Source organism: Schistocerca gregaria, chromosome 5, assembly GCF_023897955.1.
Source record: "Schistocerca gregaria isolate iqSchGreg1 chromosome 5, iqSchGreg1.2, whole genome shotgun sequence".
In the NCBI taxonomy this organism is placed as follows: Eukaryota; Metazoa; Arthropoda; class Insecta; order Orthoptera; family Acrididae; genus Schistocerca; species Schistocerca gregaria.
Genome location: NC_064924.1, coordinates 235,256,536 through 235,279,992, shown reverse-complemented (window position 1 = coordinate 235,279,992; position 23,457 = coordinate 235,256,536). Strand labels below are relative to the sequence as shown.

Here is a 23,457-nt window from a genome sequence, read left to right as displayed (position 1 = left end):
TCTCAAGTACATCGCCCTTGTATAAACCTTCTATATACTCCTTCCACCTTTCTGCTTTCCCTTCTTTACTTAGAACTGGGTTGCCATCTGAGCTCTTGATATTCATACACGTGGTTCTCTTCTCTCCAAAGGTCTCTTTAATTTTCCTGTAGACAGTATCTATCTTACCCCTAGTGTGATAAGCTTCTACACCCTTACATTTGTCCTCTAGCCATCGCTGCTTAGCCATTTTGCACTTCCTGTCGATCTCATTTTTGAGACGTTTGTATTCCTTTTTGCCTGCTTCATTTAATGCATTTTTATATTTTCTCCTTTCATCAATTAAATTCAATATTTCTTCTGTTACCCAAGGATTTCTACCAGCCCTCGTCTTTTTTACCTACTTTATCCTCTGCTGCCTTCACTACTTCATCCCTCAGAGCTACCCATTCTTCTTCTACTGTGTTTCTTTCCCCCATTGCTGTCAATTGTTCCCTTATGCTCTCCATGATACTCTGTACAACCTCTGGTTCTTTCAGCTTATCTAGATCCCATGTCCTTAAATTCCCACCTTTTTACAGTTTCTTCAGTTTTAACCTACAGGTCATAACCAATAGATTGTGGTCAGAGTCCACATCTGCCCCTGGAAATGTCCTACAATTTAAAACCTGATTCCTAAATCTCTGTCTTACCATTATATAATCTATCTGATACCTTTTATTATCTCCAGGATTCTTCCATGTATACAACCTTCTTTTATGATTCTTGAACCAAGTGTTAGCTATGATTAAGTTATGCTCTGTGCAAAATTCTACCAGACGGCTTCCTCTTTCATTTCTTAGCCCCAATCCATAATCACCTAATATGTTTCCTTCTCTCCCTTTTCCTACTGACGAATTCCAGTCACCCATGACTATTAAATTTTCGTCTCCCTTCACTACCTGAATAATTTCTTTTATCTCATCATACATTTCATCAATTTCTTCATCATCTGCAGAACTAGTTGGCATATAACCTTGTACTACTGTAGTAGGCATGGGATTTGTGTCTATCTTGGCCACAATAATGCGTTCACTATGCTGTTTGTAGTAGCTTACCCGCACTCCTATTTTTTATTCATTATTAAACCTACTCCTGCATTACCCCTATTTGATTTTGTATTTATAACCCTGTATTCACCTGACCAAAAGTCTTGTTCCTCCTGCCTCCGAACTTCACTAATTCCCACTATATCTAACTTTAACCTATCCATTTCCCTTTTTAAATTTTCTAACCTACCTGCCCGATTAAGGGATCTGACATTCCACGCTCCGATCTGTAGAACGCCAGTTTTCTTTCTCCTGATAACGACGTCCTCCTGAGTAGTCCCCGCCTGGAGATCCAAATGGGGGACTATTTTACCTCCTGAATATTTTACCCAAGAGGACGCCATCATCATTTAATCATACAGTAAAGCTGCATGTCCTCGGGAAAAATTACGGCTGTAGTTTCCCCTTGCTTTCAGCCGTTCGCAGCACAGCATGGCCGTTTTGGTTAATGTTGCAAGGCCAGATCAGTCAATCATCCAGACTGTTGCCCCTGCAACTACTGAAAAGGCTGCTGCCCCTCTTCAGGAACCACACGTTTGTCTGGCCTCTCAACAGATACCCCTCCGTTGTGGTTGCACCTACGGTACGGCCATCTGTATCGCTGAGGCACGCAAGCCTCCCCACCAACGGCAAGGTCCATGGTTCATGGGGGGGAGGCGTTAATAATTATAGTGTGCTATTACCAAAATGAACACGAGACTGTGGTCTCGCTTAGCAAAGTCGTAATGGATTGCACAGGTTTTCAAGATATATTTATTTGTCCTCTTGCAGCACTGGCCGCAATATACAGATCACAGAGCACTTCTAAGGGTCGGAGAGTATTAAGCAAGTGTTGGAAGGCAGATTTTGGTAGTACTTCTTGACCTGCAAGACAACAGTATTTTCCGCAAGGAAAACTGGCGCTTTTTCTGTCAGACACAATATTTTATTAGTGGTAAAAAATATGTGCATCCCAGGTTATTCATATCCTTTAGTTTTGCTCTATCTGGGTGATATCAACAAAAGTCACTGGAATGATTTCCATGGCGAAATCGGTACTCTGATACTGGCATAACTAATGAATTTCTAAAACTTGCATAACCTACGACATTTTTCATACTGGGAAACGATGACCGATACTTTCATGGATCACCCTTTTGCTAACGTAGTCCCTCTGTTACGAACCTGTTACCATTTTTCTTCTAATATGCGTGAGCATTTCGTGAACTCTAAGTCGAGAAGGAACTGACGGGCAATGTTTTCATCGCACCAAGCACATCCATAGGACACGGCACTGTAGCAAAATGGCTCTGAGCATTATGGGACTTAACATCCGAGGTCATCAGTCCCCTAGAACGTAGAACAACTTAAATCTAACTAACCTAAGGACATCACACACATCCATGCCCGAGGCAGGATTCGAACCTGCGACCGTAGCAGTCTCGCGGTTCCGGACTGAAGCGCCTAGAGCCGCTCGGCCACTGCGGCCGACGGCACTGTAGCCTGTCTTGTAATACTTTGGCATTACCGCTTAAAAGACGCCGTCACCCAGCCCAGTCTTCAACTAATTAGATATCTACACAGAACCAATATGGTTGAGGGGTGGGCTCCTCGCTAAACCGTTATGAGACAAACAAACCTAATAGTGTTAATGAGCACCGATCAGATCAGTCTGTTGTTATGGATTCCCGCGCAAGAAGCGGATGTGCGATTTTAACAGGACTTCCGCAGCTTGCAGACATCGGCACTGTTAGTGTATTTGGGTTGTCTAACACCCAAAATTTTATCTCTTATTTTCACTGTTGCATCCGTGAATTTCTGGCAAGCAGACGGGTGTCTCGGAAACGACGAGACGATCACAGTGTGTTTTAACACTTCCAATTAGCTGTGTTTCACTAGTTGTATAGCCACCCTCCAAGTGAGCTCTGCTCTTGACTTTTGGCGGTCCAGTAACGGCCCAGAAGCTGACACAAGACAACCGAAGGAAAACACAAGATACCGGGAAGACAAGTCTCGTTGAACCAAAGAGGAGCACTGCAGTGGGAATAAATGCCTTTCTTTTGTATCTACTGTTTAGTCCTAGTGAATGACGTGACCATATATCCACAACGATTTCTTCAAAACGTATTACATGTCCCTCAGTAACGCTTATTCAACAAAGCAACTGATGAAAACTTTAAATTAGTCATTTATTTCACTTCACATACTAGTTTCGCATTATCAGTGCAAACGGAACAACTCGGTTATCTTTAGCAAACCGATCCAAATAAATTAGACTGCTATTAACTGCAATCATCAGTGCTACCTTTGCTCTTACATGGGAGATACTCGTTTACTGAAGACACGTGGTTTAGATGAATTTGAACTTAATTAAAGATTACAATAAATTTATAAACTGTTAATACACGCACGCAGTCTAATATTAAGATTCCGGACGAATGTTTTCTGCTCCTGTGGAGCTATAGAACATTACTGACTCAGAAAAATTGCTGATTTTGGGAGGGTTGTATAGATGTGACGAACTGAATTCCGAAATTATGTTCGAACTCGTTATTTCATTGATAGGTCCGGGTTTCTCAGATAACGTGCGGGCCGGCCGCGGTGGTCTCGCTGTTCTAGGCGCGCAGTCCGGAACCGTGCGACTTCTACGGTCGCAGGTACGAATCCTGCCTCGGGCATGGATGTGTGTGATGTACTTAGGTTAGTTAGGTTTAAGTAGTTCTACGTTCTAGGGCACTAATGACCACAGCAGTTGAGTCCCATAGTGCTCAGAGCCGCTGGAACCATAACGTGCGCTTGCAGGGTGAATTAAATCAGTCGTACGAGATGAGCACGATATTTGGAGGGAAAAACTCTGCAACATGCATCTCAAGAAATTCGCTACGTAAGGAGGTGGTTTGTGAGGAGGCACTTACCTGCGAGACGAAGTACTTGGTGACGACCACGGGCTTGTCGGCATTTTCGGCTGCGGCACCTGTCTTGTCTTTGTCTTTGTCTTTGTCCGCGTGGCCCTTGCGGAAGCGCCACGTTCGAGGCGAACTGGTACCGCCCCCTGCAACAGAGAAAGCTGATTTAGCAAGTCTATTGAGTTAGTAGGTGTACGGAAACTATCAAACGATTTACCTTCGTACTATTTACGGGTACCCATTGTTATTGCAACAGGCAAGGTAAAAAACGGAATAGTTAGCATGTTAACTGATTCTTAGTGTTTCGTGGAACAAATCGGAACTTGTAGGCTTATTCACATAAAATTATTAAAATAACCAGATATCTAATGTGTAGGAAGAAACGAGTAAGCATTTTTGTGCATTTGTTTGCTTAAATTCTTTCCAGTCTTTCAAATATGCGACGGGCTTTCAATAAGTAATGCAACACATCCTTTTCTCTGCCAATTTAGTTTGAAAAATGCTGAATTTGTTGTGGGATATCGTGGAATACTACTGCTTCAGCCCTTAAAGTTTCATGACGTTTCGATAAATGTAGCGTTATAAGAAATCTTCAAAATAGTGTCTGTAACGGAGGTGATTTTCAAGCAGAGGGCTGTCATTGAGTTTCTTTTGCAGAAAAACCACTTCAGTATGTTCATCGGTCTTGCAGGATCTCACAAAACTTCATTGGACTTTCCTCACCAACCCTGGAGAACGGATCTCTGACCTTCCGACTTCCAATCGTTTTTCCCAATGAAGAATGCACACCACTGGAAGCAGTACATGGATGATATGGAGGTTATTGATGCAGTAAGACGCTGGTTCCTACGTCGACCAGTAGAGTGTCACAATGCGAGGATACAGACCCTCACAGTAAGGTGGCATAAGGATGTCGCACCGAACGAAGCTTATGATGAAAACAAGGGTTTTGTAGCCAAAGGAGTGGAGAACAATGTCATGTATTGGGATCCTGAATAAAACCGACCTGCTTTTAGAGAAAGCACCTCGTAAATGTTTTCATCTCACTGCCATCCAAGTGAATCTTTCCTGAGAGTATTTTGACGTCCTGATGTTCTCACTGTGATTTTAAATATGCTGCAGGCCATTTAAATTAGCACAACAGAAAGGGTAGAAAATAAAAAATATACTCCCTGTGAGTACACTAAAAGTTCAAGAATATAAATTCTGTCGACGATTTGGGAAAATAAAGATTGTGGGACTTAGAACACAATGCTTTCACGTGTAATCTATGACTCTAGCCCACCTGAGCATCGAGTTGTATTGACCTTGGGGACAGATACGTCACTCCGTGCTGCTTCCATTCCATGCCATAGCTCATCAATAGTGTAAGGTGTCAGGCAAATCCAACACCATCCATGAAAACCCTGACATGATAAGCAAATCCAGTAGTATGTCACATAGCTCCGAATAAATCGTGACATTAAATTAACCAAAGTAATACGAGTAACGAGTGAGCAAATGGAATACCACAGACTAACACAAGAATGCCTAAATGCATGTCATACCTTCCCACCGTGAGACAGACGCAGTTCCGAGGGGAGAAACGAGAACAGAAGCCGAGAGCAGAACCGTGTTAAGCTAGAAGGCCCTACGATAAGGGGCGGACTGGACACCCACATCGCCAGCTAACCACTAGGACAACTCCAGCTGGAAATTTTAGAGTGGGACTTTTTCGCCTCTGTGTTATGTCAGGACCACCCCCCCAGCCCATGTTAAAAGCTACAGCCCTCCAGAAAAACAGTATAGATCTTACGATAACACAAAAAGGGCCACACCACCCGCAAGTTTTAGCGTGAGACTTTTTCACGTCTCTGTTACATTGCAATCTTGAAAAACATTGCCCCACAACGAAACGTATAACGTTTCTCATTGGATTGACAGAATTTTTGTAGGCGGAGCTTAAGAATAACATTGAGACCCTGATTGGTCAGATGAAAACACAGCCAGATAGTTTTTTTTTAAAAAACCAACTTCGGTAAATTGTAGTAAGGAGAAGTTAGGAGGGAAGTTACTTCCGAGAGCGGAGCTGTGCTGCCCGCCCCCTGACGAACTCCGACAAGGTAATGAACGCACGCGATGCCCCATAACAGCGAATAAAGCTTCACTCAGAACTGCAGAAGTCTCATATGTTACACCGCCTTTTTGCGTAATACTAGTGTCGATCGTGAATTAAAGCTCATGGTGTTCACATTTGCCACTTGAAGCAAAAATCAGAAACGCGATGATTTTTCTGTTATATAGTTACTGAGAAGCCACATCAGCCACTGTAATTTACGACAAGTTAGATAAGTTTTTAAAGACAATTGAGGGTCACTGTAGACCATTTTGATAGTTTGCTCTTTTGTGAAACTTAATTTAAACCTAGATTATAGATGTGATATGGCATAGGTCATCCTTCGATCGATTGTAGAACTTGGAAACCCATTCAGGGAATATTCATTCACATTTTTGTTGAACGCAGTTGGTTTTTACCATCCTGTATTAAAACATTTCCTTTTATCAATAGAGCAATTTATAAACGATGTTTTGTGAGTAGAATAAAATTTCCAATGGTAAACTTAACTGCTTTTTCGACGTTATTTTACCAGCTAACTAAAAATAGGAAAGCCTTGAACCTCTTCCACTAAATTTAGTTAGTATTAAGATTCTTTTACAGGGAGTGCAGTGGAGCTGACGCTGACATCGTTAAGTATTTGGTTGTATCATCGCTAGTCTCACTGAACTCTTCTGAATTCTACATGTCATGTGTGGTCTGGCGTCTTCTTACCAGCAAAAGGTCCCAGGTTCAAACTAGTCAATTCCCCAAAAAACACGCTCAGAGCGTCGTTGCGCGAAAGTGGTAGGGAGACACGATATAGAACAGACACCACTGAGAATGTTAGAATAGTACTGGCTCGGAAGTGGTGGCTTCCCAGTCTCTCGGCAACCCGTGGCCAGATATTTTCAGGGGTTGAGAGTTCTGGAGGACTTGCTTGTCAGGACAACAGTAGAACATAAAATATATCGAGTGAGGTAGGTGAAAGGATACCAATGATGAGATTCGCTGATGACATTGCTATCCTGAGTGAAAGTGAAAAAGAATTAAAGGATGTGTTGAATGGAATAAAAAGTCTAATGAGTACAGAACATGGACTGAGAGAAAGTAATGAGAAGTAGCAGAGATGAGAACAGTGAGAAACTTAGCATCTGGATTGGTGATCATGAAGTAGACGAAGTTAAGGAATTCTGCTAGATAGGCAACAAAATAACTCGTGACTGACGGAGTTTTCAGTAGATAAAACGCAGACTAGCACTTGCAAATAGGGCATTCCTGGTCAAGAGCATAGACAGCAAACTAGCACCGGCAGAAACCATCATCCTGGCCAAGAGAAGTCTGCTAGTATCAATCATAGGCATTAATTTGAGGGTTAAATTTCTGAGAACGTACGTTTTGATCACAGAATCGTATTGTGTTGAAATATGGACTGTGCCAAAACTGGAACAGAAGATGATCGAAACGTATTACAAAAGAATGTTGAAAACTAAGTGGACCGATAAGGTAAGGATTGCGGAGGTTCTCCGCAGATTGGTCGAAGAAATGAAATTATGGAAAACACTTATAAGAAGTGACAGCACGGTAGTGTCGTAGTGGCCCCTTATTGCTAGAGGGCTGGCAGAACCAACACACAAGATGGGTTGCTTATCCCCTTTCAGCAGCGCATAGAGAAACATGCCCAGTGAACAAAACCAGTAACAGACTTTCAACATAAACACGTAACTACTTTGCCAGACAACATGTGATAGTGTTCCGGCAATCGGAACTCATATGACTGCCGTAGCACTCCGCCACCTTGGCTTTATAAGGACGCCTAGACCGACTGGCCAGCAGTGTTTACCAACTGCTAGGAACACATCCAGACAGGGCTTACCCCGGCTCTAGCATTGTATTCACTCGCTGTAGACTTATAGTAGCACGTTGTATTTTGTAGAGCAGTTTTGGTCAGCATTTTCTTCTATTTCCTTATCTGTTTTGTTAACACAGACCTGTTTTTTTTTCTTTTTTTTTTTTTTTTTGGTCTGTGTGTAAAACTTTGTGTACGCAAAGAAGGCGTTTTGGCTTTAATTGTAATAAAATATGTTCAAATTGACTGTTAGTTTTTTCTTGGCTACCGCAGGACGCTGCAGGTAGGACATCCGTCGAGACATCGTGGAATCAATTCCATGGCACTAGAGGGTAAAAACTGTAGACTGGAATGCATCCAGCAAATAACTGAAGACGTACGGTGCAAGAGCTACTCTGAGAGGTAGAATTTGTGGTTGGTCGCAAAAGTCAGCCAGAAGAGTAACGACTGGAAGATGAGGGTAGCGTGGCTAACACATGGCTCCGGTCAGTGGTCTTGACACTATATAAGTGGAACGGATGCTGTTCAAATTGCCGCCTATGCGGGCCAGAGGTGTTCGCGTTTTTAACCCAGCATCGTCCCGTCATTCGCTAGACCAGTATGGCGATGACAAACGCAATCTGACAACGCCCATTCTCCTCGCAACCTTCGTACACGGATGCGTCGACCATGATGAAAAAAAAGGCTCTGAGCACTATGGGACTTAACATCTATGGTCATCAGTCCCCTAGAACTTAGAACTACTTAAACCTAACTAACCTAAGGACAGCACACAACACCCAGCCAACACGAGGCAGAGAAAATCCCTGACGCCGCCGGGAATCGAACCCGGGAACCCGGGCGTGGGAAGCGAGAACGCTACCGCACGACCACGAGATACGGGCACCATCATGATACATGCAGAATATGGAGTCGTCTTAAAAGAAAACATGGGCCTGTCTTTTGTCCGTTGTTGAAGCTGAGTCGGCAAATGTTGGTGCGCGTCAATCTAAGCTGCAACTACAGTATGACGAAAGTCATTGGACACGTCCTAATATTGTGTCGTACATCCTTTTGATGAGCTTAATTAACTCGACGTGGCACTGAGTCAATAAGTCGTTGGAAGTCCCATGTAGAACTACTGAGCCACGCTGTCTCTGCAGCCGTCCATAATTGAGGTGTTGCCGATGCAGGAATTTGTACATGAACTGATTTCTCGATGTCTCATAAATGTTCAATGAAATTCATGTCGAGCGATCTGGGTGGCCAAACCATTCCCTCGAACTGTCCATAATGTTCCTCAAACCAATTGCGAACAATCGTGGCCTGGTAATATGCCGGTTTGTCATTAATAAAATTTCCATAGTTATTTAGGAACATGAAGCACATGACAGGCTTCAAATGGTCTCGAAATAGCGGAACATAACCTTTTAGAGTCAATTATCGGTTCAGTTACAGCAGAGGATTCCGCCCATTTCATGCAAACACAGCTGACGCCATTATGAGGCAACCACCAGCTTGCACAATCCCATCTTGACAACCTGGGTCCATGAGTTCGTGTAGTATGCACCACACTCGAACCCTCCTCTCACCTCTTACCAACTGAACTCAGGGCTCATCTGAACAGGCCACAGTTTTCCAGTTTCTGAGGACCAACCGATATGGTCAAAAGCTCAGGAGAAGCGCTGCAACCGAAATGTGCTGTTATCAAAGCCACTCGCGCCGATTGTCTGCTGCCATAGCCTATTAACGCCAAATTTCACAGCACTGTTATAACGGATACATTTGTCGTACGTTCCACATTGATGTCTGTGGTTATTTTTCGCAGTGGTGTCTCTCTTTTCGCACTGACAACTCTACTTAATCGTTACGTGCACCCCGTCGGCCACGGAATTTTCCGAGGTGAGTGGTAATGCCTCAAATTGACACTGTAGATCTCAGATTATTGAATTCCCTAGCGGTACCCGAAACGGAATGTTCCACGCGTTTTTTGAGACTACCATTACACTTCAAAAGTCTGTTAATTCGCGCCGTGCGGCCAAAATCCGAAACCTTTTAACGTGAATCACCTGAGTACATACACTCCTGGAAATTGAAATAAGAACACCGTGAATTCATTGTCCCAGGAAGGGGAAACTTTATTGACACATTCCTGGGGTCAGATACATCACATGATCACACTGACAGAACCACAAGCACATAGACACAGGCAACAGAGCATGCACAATGTCGGCACTAGTACAGTGTATATCCACCTTTCGCAGCAATGCAGGCTGCTATTCTCCCATGGAGACGATCGTAGAGATGCTGGATGTAGTCCTGTGGAACGGCTTGCCATGCCATTTCCACCTGGCGCCTCAGTTGGACCAGCGTTCGTGCTGGACGTGCAGACCGCGTGAGACGATGCTTCATCCAGTCCCAAACATGCTCAATGGGGGACAGGTCCGGAGATCTTGCTGGCCAGGGTAGTTGACTTACACCTTCAAGAGCACGTTGGGTGGCACGGGATACATGCGGACGTGCATTGTCCTGTTGGAACAGCAAGTTCCCTTGCCGGTCTAGGAATGGTAGAACGATGGGTTCGATGACGGTTTGGATGTACCGTGCACTATTCAGTGTCCCCTCGACGATCACCAGAGGTGTACGGCCAGTGTAGGAGATCGCTCCCCACACCATGATGCCGGGTGTTGGCCCTGTGTGCCTCGGTCGTATGCAGTCCTGATTGTGGCGCTCACCTGCACGGCGCCAAACACGCATACGACCATCATTGGCACCAAGGCAGAAGCGACTCTCATCGCTGAAGACGACACGTCTCCATTCGTCCCTCCATTCACGCCTGTCGCGACACCACTGGAGGCGGGCTGCACGATGTTGGGGCGTGAGCGGAAGACGGCCTAACGGTGTGCGGGACCGTAGCCCAGCTTCATGGAGACGGTTGCGAATGGTCCTCGCCGATACCCCAGGAGCAACAGTGTTCCTAATTTGCTGGGAAGTGGCGGTGCGGTCCCCTACGGCACTGCGTAGGATCCTACGGTCTTGGCGTGCATCCGTGCGTCGCTCCGGTCCGGTCCTAGGTCGACGGGCACGTGCACCTTCCGCAGACCACTGGCGACAACATCAATGTACTGTGGAGACCTCACGCCCCACGTGTTGAGCAATTGGGCGGTACGTCCACCCGGCCTCCCGCATGCCCACTATACGCCCTCGCTCAAAGTCCGTCAACTGCACATACGGTTCACGTCCACGCTGTCGCGGCATGCTACCAGTGTTAAAGATTGCGTTTGAGCTCCGTATGCCACGGCAAACTGGCTGACACTGACGGCGGCGGTGCACAAATGCTGCGCAGCTAGCGCCATTCGACGGCCAACACCGCGGTTCCTGGTGTGTCCGCTGTGCCGTGCGTGTGATCATTGCTTGTACAGCCCTCTCGCAGTGTCCGGAGCAATTATGGTGGGTCTGACACACCGGTGTCAATGTGTTCTTTTTTCCATTTCCAGGAGTGTATAACAGCCCCGCCAGTGCATTGACCTCTTGTGCCTTGTGTACGCGATACTACTGCCATCCGTATATGTGAATGTCGCTGTTCCACGAGCTTTGTCACCTCACTGTATAGTATTTATGGACTCAAAGTATACTATGAGGCCGTAAGACACTGCTCTGCTGAGCATACCACTTGTCTCGGGCGTTAGTCGTGCGGCACGGCTGAGGACCTATACGACGTTGGGTATGGCTCACCTGAATGCATCATTGTCCACATCTACGTGCCAGTTTTAGGATCCCGACCAAAGTGAACAGGAATAATACAGAGCGATGGACGGCAGCACTACAACTCACGATTCCGACAGTTTTAGATACCGACATATGCAGGTAAGCGTTTCCTGTTCTAACAAGAGGCGTAGCACGGGCTTCTCACAAACAACGTTAAAATATGTTTCCTGAACGAGAAATCTGCTGCATTATTTTTCGTCAAACATATAATTTAGGTAGCGATACACTTGACTGTTTTGTGCGGCTGCACTGAAATGCTAGTCGTTCGAATTTCGAAGTATGTTGCAAACTTAGTAACATTTGAGCGTCTCCATGGTATTCCAATGTTAGTGGGCAGAGTATATTTTGGGCGGAAGTACATACACAAGGTTGAGCCGTGGGTGGCTCATGTTATGCGTTGGATTAAACCTTGATTGCTATTCTGTGTCTGGTCTCCCTTGTTTATCGCGATTATGCTCTCATCCTCTCTCTCCGCGAGTGGCAGCAGCAGTGTGTATCGATATTCTATGTACTATCTTTGGCTATCTTGTACTGTTTTTGGCCTGGCGCCTATAGTTTCTGACTGGGCTGTGTTCGAGGAGTTGGTCGGTTGGCGTGGAGCAGGGAGGAAATCTCCGCGGCGCGCAGTTAGGCCGAGGCCGCTGGCGGCGTCCACGCGCGGTCGGAGTGTGTGGTGTTATTCCCAGTTCTGCGAGGTTCGTGGCTCACCGATCCTGGACACGAAAGTTTAGACTTACTCTACCAGCAAGTCACGACTGTTCACACTATGTCATTTGGATTTAGTTGTCGGCTGTTGCGACGTTCCCGCGAGCAACAACGTGTGTTTTCAAGTTGGCAAATTTTAGTCACCCTCCGGTGGAGTTTAACTGTACTTGGTTACTTGAGGTGCACCAGCGGAATCTTCTGCCTTGTGGCCACTAACGTTCCGGTTACCTGCCCTGGCCGTTGACGTAAATTCAAGCAGTGTATTTTCGTCATGGTGTTGTCGCTGTCCAGCACGGTATGTAGTTTGACAGCTCAATGTGTAATTGGTTGTGGTCGCCAATACGTTCTACGTTGTTCCATTGAACTCCCTGTTGTGTGCTGGTCGTGTGGAGCAGAAGTTATGTTGGCGGTGGGTCCTTTCACTGTCTGTCGGTCGGATTGCCGTCGGATCCAGAATGGTTGGGCCGACTGCCTGTCTCACCTAAGCGAGCGTTAGTGTTTTGAATTCCAGGCCAACCCTCGGAAACTTCTGAGCGCCGTTGGGTGTACTGCCTTTTCTTGTTTGTTCTTGTTGTTTGTATTTGTATGGCCTACAGCCGATTTTTAAATTAAGGTTGTTTTGCCCTTAAGGTGCAAGTTTGTTTGGCCCTTTAGCCTAATTAAAGAACTGCTTTAAGATAAGGCCTTTCGCCTTTTAAAAATTTAATTTTGGTTTCAGTCTTAAGAGATTGGATTGTTTAGGCCGTCAGCCTGATTGAAAGGACTGATTTAAGATAAGATCTTCTGCCTTTTAAATTTCTGATTGGATTTTAAATTAAAGTGGTCTTGCCCTTAAGGCATAAGATTGTATGAAGCATTCAGCCGGCAATTAAGTTCCAACAATTAATGCTGTGTTTTTTTAAAAAAAATTGTTTACTCTTGTAATGTTTGGTCAAATGAATAGAGTTGTATGTTCTAGCGTAACTGACAGCCTCTGATTTTGGCCCCTTTCCACAATTGAAACTACCTGTCCTGAGGGTTTAGCAGGGCGTCTCAAGGGTGTTTAAGCCGATAAAATATTCGCTAACGCTTCTCTGCGACGGTACGCGTTCTTTCGCGAGAGGCGTTCGATAACCAACGCAACACTTTCTTTTCTGAAAACAGGTTGGTTCCAATAAACCATATTGCTCCTCAATCTTTTGGCTACAAACCTCCATTCTTTAGAATAATCTCCGTTCAATGCGACGGCCTTACACCACCTTAGTTGGAGGGCCTGTAGGCCCGCATGGTACCAGTCCTCTGGCTGACGTCGGAGCCAACGTCTTGCTGCATCAATAACTTGCTCACTATCCACTTACTGCTTCCTGTGGAATGCATCCTTCATGGGGTTAAACAGTCGGAAGTAGGAAGGTGCGAGATCGAGGCTGTAGACTGGATTGGGAAGAACAGTCGAATGAAGTTTTGTGATTTCCCCTCTGGTCCGTAGACGTGTGAGGCCTTAGCTGTAATGGAGAAGGAGATGTCCGTTTGCATTTTTGTGGCGACGAAACCACTGAAGTCCTTTATTCAACTTCCTGAGGGTAGCAGCATGCGATAATACCATGGGAAGGACATTAAGCAGCATAACCCCTTCAGTCCCTGAAGATTGTCACCTTGACTTGACAGCCTAAGGGTCCGCCTTCAACGTTTTCTTCGGAGGAAAGGTGATGTGGCGCCACTCCATGAATTGCCGTTTTGTTTTCGATTCGAAGTAACAAAATCCATGTTTCATCGCATGTGACTATGTTCGACGACAAAATGTTGATATCAGCGTTGTAATACGTAACCAGTTCCACACAGACGGTCCTTCGTTGCTCTGTATGGTCCTGTGATAGGTTGCGGGCATACACCTTTGAGTACACCAAATGATGGACAAGTGTGTCAGAACTTCCAACACAGACATCCAGTTTAGCTACGAGGTGTTTGATTGTGATCCGTTAATCACTTCAAATCAGCATATCCGCAGGTTCCAACGTTGCAAGAATCAGAGCTGAGTGTGGGCAGCTGGCAAGCAGTGGTCGGACAGATTTGCGCGACCTCGTTGCGATGATGGCATACGTCTCCCGAAACGGCTCACCGTCCTTTTGTTCACTTCCAGGTCTCCGTAGATATTCTGCCAGCGTCCTGCGACGCACATGTGGTTTTCCGTCAAAAGAAAGTCAACGACAGTTATCGTCTTGGATTGTACCTCCGTTATAGACGTCATTTAGAAGGGTACGTACAGCACCGCCAACTATTAAAACTTCAAAAAATTATTGGGGCTGAAGCTAGAATATTCCACGACGTACCGCAACAAATTCTGCATTTTTCAATCGGAATTGGCCGAGAAAAAAACGTATTGCATTACTTATTGACCGCTTCTCGTATACAGGTTATGTTCCTGGGAGGAGGCAGGACGCAGGCATTCTGAAGATTGCATGTGTGTTGCCAATAATCCAGTCCTTTACTCTGCATGATGAGTAATAGCCCAAGCAAAATGAATGTCCTTGATTCACTTCCAATAAACCTTACTTCGCTCACAGACGCTCATTGTTACAGTTTATTAATTCAAAATAGCTCTATTGATGTAATGGGAGAGGTGGTCTGCACATGTAGCGCAGCTGGTTAGTAGACCCTGCCAGTTTAGCGAAATCTTGTCGTCACAGAGTCGGAATATTCAATAAAAAGAAGCACAGAGTCGCTAGCGTTAGCGAACGTTTTGTCTCCAACAAAAATTGATCCCCATGACGTTTCCTGTCATCCCTAGACTTCGATGCAAAGACTTTGAAATACCCTATGTATAAAAAGCTACAAAGCAGTATACCGAGTGTCTCTCTTAAGACTCACGAGGCGCCTTTTATGTAGTGTTACGGTGGGTATTTTCAGTCTCATTTTTCATTTCTGTGGGTGGAGTCAACCCAAACAAGTAATGCTCATCGCGTCTTTCATGAGTAGCTCGGTGTCAACAAAAAGCGTCGTTTTGTTTCCTATTACAGACAAAATGATTTTTAAATCGGCATTTTACGTGCTTATTCGATAGAGGGGTCCCAGATTAGTATTTTCCAATGTTAGTTTTATCGGTAGGTGGTAACAGAACAGTACAACTCCAAGAATAAACGGCAATAGAACAGCGACTCAGTAGCGCTGCATGCTTGGTGTTAGCAGTCAGCGCGGGCCAGGGCGTTGCTGTTCCTGCAGGAGTCTTGGTTACTCGTTGAGTTTTACTGTCCCTGGTAATACATATTCATTGACTTCTACCGTCCCTGGTAATACATAACGATAAAACAAATATACGACTAGAGCAGCCTGGGGCCGCTCTTTCGAATGGGCCCGTGAAATTCCTCTTTCAAAATCATTTTTGTGACTCGTGGCGTCTGTGCTTTCGGATATGCGTAGAAGAACCACCACGCGGAATGATACATAGTGTGTAAACTGAAGGTAGAGGGCGAGAAAGGAAAAGAAACGCAGCGGGCATTGATGTCAGCTGCATCGTAACTTTATGCAGAATGAATCAGTCGCGAAGAGTGGAAATATATGCTGCACCGGGATTCGAACCCGGGATCTTCTACTTGCTAGGCAGTTGCGTTAACCACTGTGCCACCCGAAGAGAGTGTACCCCACAAGTCCTCGGTACGCCTCTCGGGTTCAAATCTCTTTCCGGCATATATTTTCACTCGTCGCTGTTGATTCTGCGTACGGTACCGATGCAGCTGATATCAATAGCCCCTTCCTTTCCCTTTCTTCCCCCTCTATCTTCGCCGGCCGGAGTGGCCGTGCGGTTCTAGGCGCTACAGTCTGGAACCGAGCGACCGCTACGGTAGCAGGTTCGAATCCTGCCTCGGGCATGGATCTGTGTGATGTCCTTCGGTTAGTTAGGTTTAATTAGTTCTAAGTTCTAGGCGACTGATGACCTCAGCCGTTTAGTCGCATAGTGCTCAGAGCCATTTGAACCCCTCTACCTTCAATTTACGTCAAAATAATTTTGGCTCCAACGGAAAACATACGAATGCTTTCCGCCGACATTGGGCATCGCATGAAATACGTAATGAGTGCTCTTTTTTTCGACTGGCCCCAACTACACAATGCAAAACGCAATTACAACTATATGGCGAAACACCACAGGCAATGCATCTGGCGACTCTTGAGAGAGACACTGTTTTTAATTGTGTCAACCAGATACATACGTTCCCTACCGTAAATTCTTCCCTTGGCTGAAACCGTTACCATTAGTCCCTTTAAAGGTGATGCCAGGAGACGCGGGACTCTACCGGAAACGGATGTAGCTCCACAGCTCACTTGCCCCGCGGAAGACTGCCCTTAAGGACTCGCTTCCCGCAAGTCGTCAGACAACAGCAATTTCCGGAGAACAACCGGGGTTTCTTTCTGCGGGAGGGGAGTGGGGAGGGATGGTGGAGGGGAGGGTCGGGGTCTGCGGCGGAAAACGAAGCCCTAAATGGTGACTGTCCTTCCGATCAAAGACTGATTGGCTGCCGTGGCACAAGCGACGCACGCTCTAGTGGCGTGCCGCCTCAGCGAACGGTGCAAGAAAGGCTTCCATTATTTACCAGACAAGGTATTTCCTCCGATCAGTTGCAGTCTGTCTCCAAATCGTTTGTCTGCGAAGTAGAAGCAGAATGGGAGTAAGTTACTTTGACGGCTCTGAAAACAAGAGTAAGTGAGCGAGGATGAAGTGAAGGAACACGTGAAGCTGAGTCTATTGGGTATTTTATGCTAAGGCAACGTTCAGTGCAACGCTACCAAACGTTTGCAATTTTCGGCGATGCGAAAAGAAAGAGAGAACAATGGAAGAAGTCTTTAAAAAAGAAAAAAAAAGACTATAAGACTGATGCAAAATAGAAGTAGTAATAGATATTGTAATCATTTTGCTTTTTGTCCTTGCTAAGTAAAATTTGGGTGGAAATTCAGCTTTGCAGAAGATGGTACAGAAACTGTTTGAAACGCACACTGCCGCGTGGGATTAGCCGAGCGGTGTGAAGCGCTGCAGTCATAGACTGTGCGGCTGTTCCCGGCGGAGGTTCGAGTCCTCCCTCGGGCATGGGTTGTGTGTGTGTGTGTGTGTGTGTGTGTGTGTGTGTGTGTGTGTGTCCTTTGGATAATTTAGGTTAAGTAGTGTGTAAGCTTAGGGACTGATGACCTTCGCAGTTAAGTCCCATAAGAATTCACACACATTTGAACACAAAACGCGCACTGAGAGATATTAGCAGACGTTTGCAACAGTTAAAAATGTCTAAAAAGAGAGATTGATGCCCTACCCAATACACTATGTACAAGCATGGAAGTAAGCAGGAAATACCTCACAAGCAGCAGTATTATATCGTGTGATCAAAAAGTCAGTATAAATTTGAAAACTCAATAAATCACGGAATAATGTAGATAGAGAGGTACAAATTGACACACATGCTTGGAATTACTTGGGGTTTTACTAGAACCAAAAAAACGTTCAAAAAATGTCCGACAGATGACGCTTTATCTGTTCAGAGCGGCAATAATTAGCACAACAAAGTAAGACAAAGCAAAGATGATGTTCTTTACAGGAAATGCTCAATATATCCACCATCATTCCTCAACAATAGCTGTAGTCGAGGAATAATGTTGTGAGCAGCACCGTAAAGGATGTCCGGAGTTATGGTGAGGCATTGGCGTCGGATGTTGTCTTTCAGCATCCCTAGAGATGTCGGTCGATGACGATACACTTGCGGCTTCAGGTAACCCCAAAGCCAATAATCGCACTGACTGAGGTCTGGGGACATGGGAGGCCAAGCATGACGAAAGTGGCTGCTGAGCAACCGATCATCACTAAACGACGCGCGCAAGAGATCTTTCACGCGTTTAACAATATGGGGTGGAGCGCCATCCTGCATAAAAATCGGATGTTCCAGCACATGTTCATCAGCCAGGCTGGAGATGATGCGATTCTGTAACATATCGACGTACCTCTCACCGCTCACGGTAGCGGTTTCGCTGTCCAGCGCCATCTGTCAGACGTTTTGTGAACTTTTTTTGTTCTAATAAAACCCCATGTCATTCCAAGCATATGTGTCAATTTTTATTTCTCTATTTACATTATTCCGTGCTTTATTAAGTTTTCAAATTTACACTAGCTTTTTGATTACCCGGTATATATGGTTATCTGGCATAGTAGAAAAAAATACTATAGATTTTGTTATCTGCGACAGTGAAATAAATTTACAGCTGACAAAGTAGAAAAAAAGGTGCTGATACCTTGTGGTTAAAGAAAAAATAATTTTTTATTAACTCCTTAATGGTGGTGGATTTTTGAATCGAACCTGCTGTCAATGTTTTTCTCAACTTCGATCATTGATATCCTCGCAATAACATACGAGTAGTTTATGCTGTACGATTCTCCAGAGAAATCGCAATCGCGAAACAGCGGTTCAAATATCTATTTGGTCATCTAGATTTAGGTTTTCTGTGGTTTTACCGTATCGTTTAGCTCTGTTCGGTTCCTTATAGGAAAGGGTATTGTCGATTTGTCACCCCAACCCTCAGTCTGGGCGTGTTTTCAGTCTGCTCTAATCTCTTAGTCGACGGGGCTTAATACCTTGCGTTCCTTCCTTTCTACCACAGAGCAGGCTGAAAAACTTCAAAATTCACGTACTTGGGCTAGTGATCTGACCAAAACAGTCGCGCTTAACGCTTAACTGACGGAGTTCAGTAGCTACTGGATTTAATCCATTATATATTTTGCATGACATTTGTCTACCTTTTCATGTACTTGTCACTGTTGTAGATGTTTCCTGGATGTTTCAAATGTCATACGGCTACTGCGCGAAATTCAGTTCCCTATTTCGCGAGAACAGTAGCTGAAAATCATTATGACGTATCGTCGACAAAATGGCTCTGAGCACTATGGGACTTGACCTCAGAAGTTATCAGTCCCCTAGAACTTAGAACTACTTAAACCTAACTAACCTAAGGAAATCACACACAGCCATGCACGAGGCAGGATTCGAACCTGCGACCGTAGCGGTCTCGCGGCTCCAGACTGCATCGCCTAGAAGTATAGTGGACACTTCCAAGAACTCCAACACAGCATGTACGATTATTTATCTATATGGTGAGCATTTAAGGCTTTTTTCACCTATCGTTATACTGAAACAAATTATTTTTATGAATCGATTTGCCTTTATCAGCACCCTATAATTCTTGAAGAGAATGATATGATGTTTATTAGAACATCGGAGCCGGCCGGTGTGACAGAGCGGTTGTAGGCACTTCAGACTGGAATCTCTCGACCGCTACGGTCGCAGGTTTGAATCCTTCCTCGGGCATGGATGTGTCTGATGTCCATAGATCAGTTAGGCTTAAGTAGTTCTAAGTTCTAGAGGACTGATGACCTCAGATGTTAAGTCCAACAGTGCTCAGATCCATTTGAACCAAAACATCGGAGTCAAAGAGGAACAAAAGGAACAGGAAAATAATAAAATGCTGAGGCTATCTACAAGGCGTTCTCTGATACATTGTTATACGTACTGGGTGGTTATAATTGAAGTGCAGCCACTGTAGGAGTTCCAGTGTGAGCAGTAATCATCGTTGGCAATGAAACTTGGTAGATGTGCTAACGCGCTAATGCGGAACCGATTTACGCTGAAAAAATTACTTCCAGTTCTACCAGATGCAAATAAGTCGCTGTGAAAGCAAGAAAGAAGTATAGAAATGTTTCCATATGTAATGGATTAGGAACGGTACATGGGCACAAAAGGTAAATAAGTGAGAAAGGCATAATGTTTATTTTATTACCAACCGCCACTTACACAATTTGTTCGATATGACCCCGGAGACGTTGAAGAGGTGCTGCATTCGTACAACGACGTGATCAATAGTTGCTCGCAGCAGTTCCAGGGGAATCTGAGCAACGTGTTCCTGTTTACTGGCCTTCAGACCAGGTGGAGACCGAATGTGTTCCTGGTAAACATGTTGTCCCCAGAACCAAAAATCACAAGAATACATATCAGGTAATCTTACAGGCCACGCTCCTGGAAAATTTCTGGAGGTAATCATGTTCGTTGAACCTTGCATGAAACATATATTTCACTGGGCGAGCGACTTGAGGGTTCCCCTTTTGCATCGAAACTGTCGTTTCCACACATCTGCGTTCTTCCAAAGCAGGAGTCACATGCTGTACAAGATCTCGATAGCGTGCAGACGTCACGGTACACCTGACAGGCCCTGCGGCTGTATTCTTCTTTTTTTTTTTATAGAAGAACGTACAGAGAATAAAAGTTCTTGTGAGCATACACCGCCGCGCAGGATTAGCCGAGCGGTCTATTTTATTATATTATTGTTCGGTGTAGTTCGTTGCGTTTCGTCTGAGCGGACGTCACAAGACATCCGTTCAAGATCGTTCATTCCTTGACTCAGCTTTTTATTACTGAGAGCACGCAGCCCCTGACAGAACATGCTGAGCTACCATGCAGGCGTCTAAGGCGCTGCAGTCATGGACTGTGCGGCTGGTCCCGGCGGAGGTTCGAGTCCTCCCTTGGGCATTGGTGTGCGAGTTTGTCAGTTAAGTCCCATAAAATTTCACAATTTTTTTGAGCATACACCACACTGAGAATGCAATGGTTCCTCTTGTTCGACACGCGGTTTAACAGCGCTCCAAATTCAGTAGTTATGTTTATTCACTGAAATCTGTAGTGCAAAATGTGCCTCGTCACTCCGCAGAATATTACCCGGTCACATATGCCAGAAACCGAGGAGCAAATTGAGAACGCTGCTGTGGATCATGAGGTTTCAGTTGCTGCACCGCCTGGATCTTGTACGGCTACCAGTATAAAATAGATCGCTAAACTTCCCTTACTGTTGACCAAGGGGTGGACAATTCTCGTAACACCACACGAGAGTACTAGCACTACACGGATCACGTGCTGCTTGGTCAGTTACAGCAACAGCAACCTCGTCATTGATTTCCACCTGGATACGACGCCTTCTTCTTACAGGTGCCACACCAAGCACAACCATGTTTTCGAATTTCACTATCATATTCTTTAAACCAGTTTATGAAAACGGGCGTCCCCTCAGACCTTTCAGTTGGCGATATTCTCTAAGAGCAGCACTGTAATTGGTGCTGATCACTTAAAATAGTTTCACTAGTAGCGGATGGTCTGTCTTCTCGATATCCATACTCTTCACTCAAATTACGACTAGTCAGATGACAGTGTGATGTCATACCGCTATACTGTACAGTGGAAACCGAAACTGAATGCCTGTAACATTATAAAAATTTAATTTTTTATCTTTCAATTGATGCTCGCCAGTGCCTTCTGCCTGGCGGCTAGTTTCAGCTTGTAAGTCACGTTGCATTATACCGGACAGAACCACTTCGAAACTCACATGTTGATCCATCAGCAGCTAAACTCACGTGTTTCTGGCGATGTAACGCTACCGAACCGGCGCGTTTACAATTTGGTTGTCCAATAGGGAGGTTTGGAGGTGGTCACGTGGAGGTGGAGCCGCAGCCAGCCCCCGGGAGCGGACACGCCGTCCGTTCTCCTCTGCTGGCAGCTTCCGACCCGGTTAGACGCTCCCCTCTCCTCTCCTACTCTCCTGGGCAGCAGCCCATTCGGTTTCGGCAGCTTCTCTAGGCCTGCCTTCAACCATTTTTTACTGAAATAAACCACCATGTCTATCATAAAATGTTTAACTTCATTACCACAACTGGTGCCTACTGCTTTCCCTTCCCTGCCAATCCTCACACATTAACAATACAAACAGTATACAGTGCCAGATTTGCACTTGGTAGCCAAATTGAAACTAACTCGTTCCCAGTGTAAATCTGTTCTGCATTGACGCATTAGCATATCCACAGAGATCCGCTGCCATACGATAAAATAAAATTTGTATAGCTACATATTTTAATATCTCACTACACAGCTTTTACGAATAGATATATCGTTTACAACTTTTTAAATGAGACATCACACGAATTCATTATACGGGGTGATCAAAAAGTCTCTCTGCAGTGCCGTACGATTGTTAGCCTCGCGTGCTGTATGCCTCAGTGAATATACCGAAATGAAACTCAGTGAAATACACGTTATTAATTTATTGAATATTCATTTTTACTTACAAATTTTCACATTAAATGTTGAAAGTGTGCCCCCTTTTGTTGAATACACAATTCAGTTCGTCTAATCGTGTTTCCAAACACAAGCTGTAACATTTCTTCTGTAACAGATGCAGTGAAAGTGGATATTGCAGTTTTCAATTCATCGATGGATTTTGGACGGTTTTTATAGACAGTTGCTTTCACTGCACCCCAGAAGAAAAATCCAGGTGGTGTTGGGTCAGGCGATCCTGGAGGCCAAGTCTGTGTGAAATTATGCAATCACCAAAAACATCAGCAAGCAGTGACATTGAAACGCGAGCTGTATGCGCTGTTACACCATCTTGTTAACAATAACTGTTCATTATATCACTTAACCAAGTTCTCCTACGAATGGGTACAGAATGTCACTGCAGTATCGTTGTGCATTTTTGTTTCGTTGAAAAACCGAAGCAGGTGAATAATCATACGGCACGCGAGGCTAACAATCGTACGGCGCTGCGGAGTGACTTTTTGAATACCCCTTACATAATTATGGATCTATGATCTTCGAAAAATGTATTAAAAACCGTTGCCAGTGTGCCTCAACCATGGTGATTGAGACGAGTCTCGAAAGTGTTAACATAGTTGATGGAAAAGGAAATGAGTACTCTAATTAAGCGCAAAACTGCTTTCGATTTACAGCATTCTCTAGACAATGAGATTAAGAATAAGGTCATACTAGTGCTTCCAGGTTAGATTGTGGCTTCTGAAACAACTACACATTCATGTTTTAAAAGCCAATCAGTCCCATTAAGATGACCATCAAGAGACGATTATATGCGTTGCGAAGCAAATTCTGTCCTTGTGTGAAATATTTCCTCTGCATCTGCGTGCCAACTCGTTCCTCGATACGCTTAACTGCGTGCGGTGCCTCACTTAATCTCCCAAGTCCACCGAATTTGTCAAGTCTTCAGAAATCTTCAAGTACTTTTTGACGTCCTCCTCAAAGGGAAAATAAGACAAAGCTTTTACTTGTTCTTACAACCCATCAGCTCAAAACAACT

The 23,457-nt window shown here is 44.8% G+C and overlaps 1 protein-coding gene across 3 annotated transcripts in view; it reads right to left on the bottom strand.

Annotated features, from left to right (window-relative positions):
* The window catches only part of LOC126272075 (high affinity cAMP-specific and IBMX-insensitive 3',5'-cyclic phosphodiesterase 8), a 1,931,196-nt gene that overhangs the window by 769,996 nt on the left and 1,137,743 nt on the right, over positions 1-23,457 (bottom strand). For all 3 annotated transcript variants that reach the window (XM_049974623.1, XM_049974624.1, XM_049974622.1), the window contains one exon: positions 3,962-4,098. In XM_049974623.1, the coding sequence (XP_049830580.1) occupies positions 3,962-4,098 (137 nt within the window). The remainder of the gene's footprint in view (positions 1-3,961; positions 4,099-23,457) is intronic.